The 2,455-nt window shown below is 50.3% G+C and overlaps 1 protein-coding gene across 1 annotated transcript in view; it reads left to right on the top strand.

Annotated features, from left to right (window-relative positions):
• The first annotated feature begins 634 nt into the window (after positions 1–634).
• Positions 635–2,455, top strand: part of LOC119300085 (wall-associated receptor kinase 4-like) — a 3,091-nt gene continuing 1,270 nt past the window's right edge. The window contains exons 1-2 of the mRNA XM_037577158.1: positions 635–1,679; positions 1,755–1,919. Of these exons, the coding sequence (XP_037433055.1) occupies positions 635–1,679; positions 1,755–1,919 (1,210 nt within the window). The remainder of the gene's footprint in view (positions 1,680–1,754; positions 1,920–2,455) is intronic.

The raw sequence follows: 2,455 nt of genomic DNA, 5'->3' as shown, positions 1-2,455 counted from the left end.
GCCTTGTCGCGCGGTTGATGACGAAGCAGCCGGTGAAATCGACGCCGATGTCGGAGTAGAGGCGCGGGGGTCGACGGTGGCGGCAGGCGACGCAAACCGGATCACATAGACTGGAAAACCAAAAAGTAGACACCGATCAAAGTGACCGGCGAGAGAGAGAAAACCCGGATCAAAGGATCGGGAAAAAGACTCTCTAGGGCAGCCGGTCGACACGACCGGCGGACGAACCCTAGGTACGGGCAGCGCGGCCCCCGGCGGCGGTCATGGAGGCCGACCGCCCCGGGGGCGGCGCGTGGGTGCGAAAGCGGCGGCGGCTAGGTTTTGGATCGTGATTAGGCTGATACCATGTTAGAAGGGAGAGAGAGGAATTGTTGCGGAATATGATGGATGATATTATCAAGCTTCGAGGGCGAGTATATATTGAGTACAAGATTTGGAGGGCAAGACGCCTCTCCTAGAGATAAGGTAGGAATCCTAAACTACCAAATACATGTAACCCAAATATATCTCTAACCTGGGGCAAAATGCAAATGATTTCTGACTGCGGATCCTACATACCTGTATATATATTAGGGGGTTTGTGTGCAACCTAATCAAGTGCAACCTTTGGCACATCCATACACCACTGAACATCATGACCACACAAAGCTCGCAATTCCATTCCGAGCAGCTGCTATTACCAGTAGTCCTACTCCTTCTTGTATCTGCGGCAGCTAATCACATGCTCATGGCTGCCGCTGCTGAACAGCAACATCCGATGATCACACATCCGGGTTGCCGGGATAAGTGCGGCAACATCAGCATCCCCTTCCCATTCGGCATCGGGCCTGGCTGCTCCCGCGAGGGCTTCGAGGTATCGTGCGACGACTCCTCAACCCCCCCTCGGGCCTTCCTCGCAAACGACTTAGCAAATCAGTATGTATGTGAGGGCTCCGCCTCTGAGCTCATTGGCGACCCACAAATTATGAAAATCCAGGTTTCATCCTCACTGCCGCTTGAGCTCGTGAGCATATCAGTTGCCACGAGCGAGGGTCGTGTATACGGCGGGATCTCGTACCTGTGCAACTCAGATGATACTAGTGGGCTGTTTAAGGTTCACTCCATGAATCTCCAGGCCACCCCATTTAGCGTGTCGGGACCCCGTAATGTTCTCATAGCTGTCGGTGGGAGGGCCGAACCATTTCTGATGATCAATGATCGGGAGCGTTCCGCCAATGGCGTTAACCATTTCTTCTGCCGTTCAGACATCCTGCAGGAGGATTTCGTTGGGCATGTGACAAACGGGTCATGCACCGGGCGGGGCTGCTGTGAGACCCCCTTTCCCCCGGAGGACAGATCCGTCACAGATTCCCAAATGAGCTTCGTTGTCGACAACAACACTATGCCGGTTATCGACGTCCCATGCTCGTATGGCATGGTGGTGGAGAAGTCATGGTACAACTTCTCGGCGCCAGACATGTTTGGTGAAAGGGTGTTTGCTGAAAGACTCCCCGGGGGCGTCCCCTTGGTGCTCGATTTCGCCATCGAGGATGCTTCATGTCCCGCGGAAGGCCAGGAACCGCCTTCCGACTATGCATGTGTCAGCAGCAACAGCTCTTGTGCCAATACAGCCACTGGCTATGTGTGCAAGTGTTGGAACAATTATGAGGGCAACCCTTACATCAGCAACGGATGCCAAGGTACATTTGTTAACACTACTCTACCCAACTCGCCGATCTTTCATGATAGCTTTGAGACTTATTTTTATTTTGCAGACATCGACGAATGCAAGCTCCCCGAGCGGTATCCCTGCTCGAGTGATGGGATCTGCAAGAACAGGCCAGGAGGCTACGAGTGTCCATGCAAATTTGGAATGAAAGGCGACCGCAAAGAAGGAACCTGCACAAGCTTATTCCCCCTAGCAGCAAAGGGGACTCTGGGTAAGTACTAAGTAAGCTACTGCACTGGATTAGTAACTCATAACAAACTCTCTTTCTTGTTAGCCTCGACCGTTACCCTGAATTGCTAGGAACATGTGTACACATCCGACGAGATCAGATAGAATCACATCAATACCCTTTGGGTATTGGTGGTCTAGGAATACCAAATAACAAAGCAATGTCTCAAATAGAATTATGTCGTCAGACAGGAACTTGTTTCGATGATATCATCCCTATTGCCAATCTAAATCATTAGCATAGAAACATATGTCGTTCAATCTGCTTGTAAATTTCTTGACGTATACTGGCAGGGGCATACATCACTGTACGTTTGGGAGGAACAGTAGCTTGTACCGCAATTTATATATGGCCTGACTATTTCGGTGCCCATAGAAACCTCTGTAAATTTACATGCTTCTTGTTTTTCTTGTCATTTGCGTACTATTCTGGGAGTTTGCTTCAATCACTCTACAATCTTAACATCGAGTTTTTGTGCTAATTTTACTGCTATTTTGTAGATAGTTCGATTGTGTGTG

The sequence above is a fragment of the Triticum dicoccoides genome, chromosome 1B, assembly GCF_002162155.2.
Source record: "Triticum dicoccoides isolate Atlit2015 ecotype Zavitan chromosome 1B, WEW_v2.0, whole genome shotgun sequence".
Taxonomy (NCBI): Eukaryota; Viridiplantae; Streptophyta; class Magnoliopsida; order Poales; family Poaceae; genus Triticum; species Triticum dicoccoides.
Note: the sequence above shows the minus strand (reverse complement) of the source record. Positions and strands in the feature narration are given on the sequence as shown.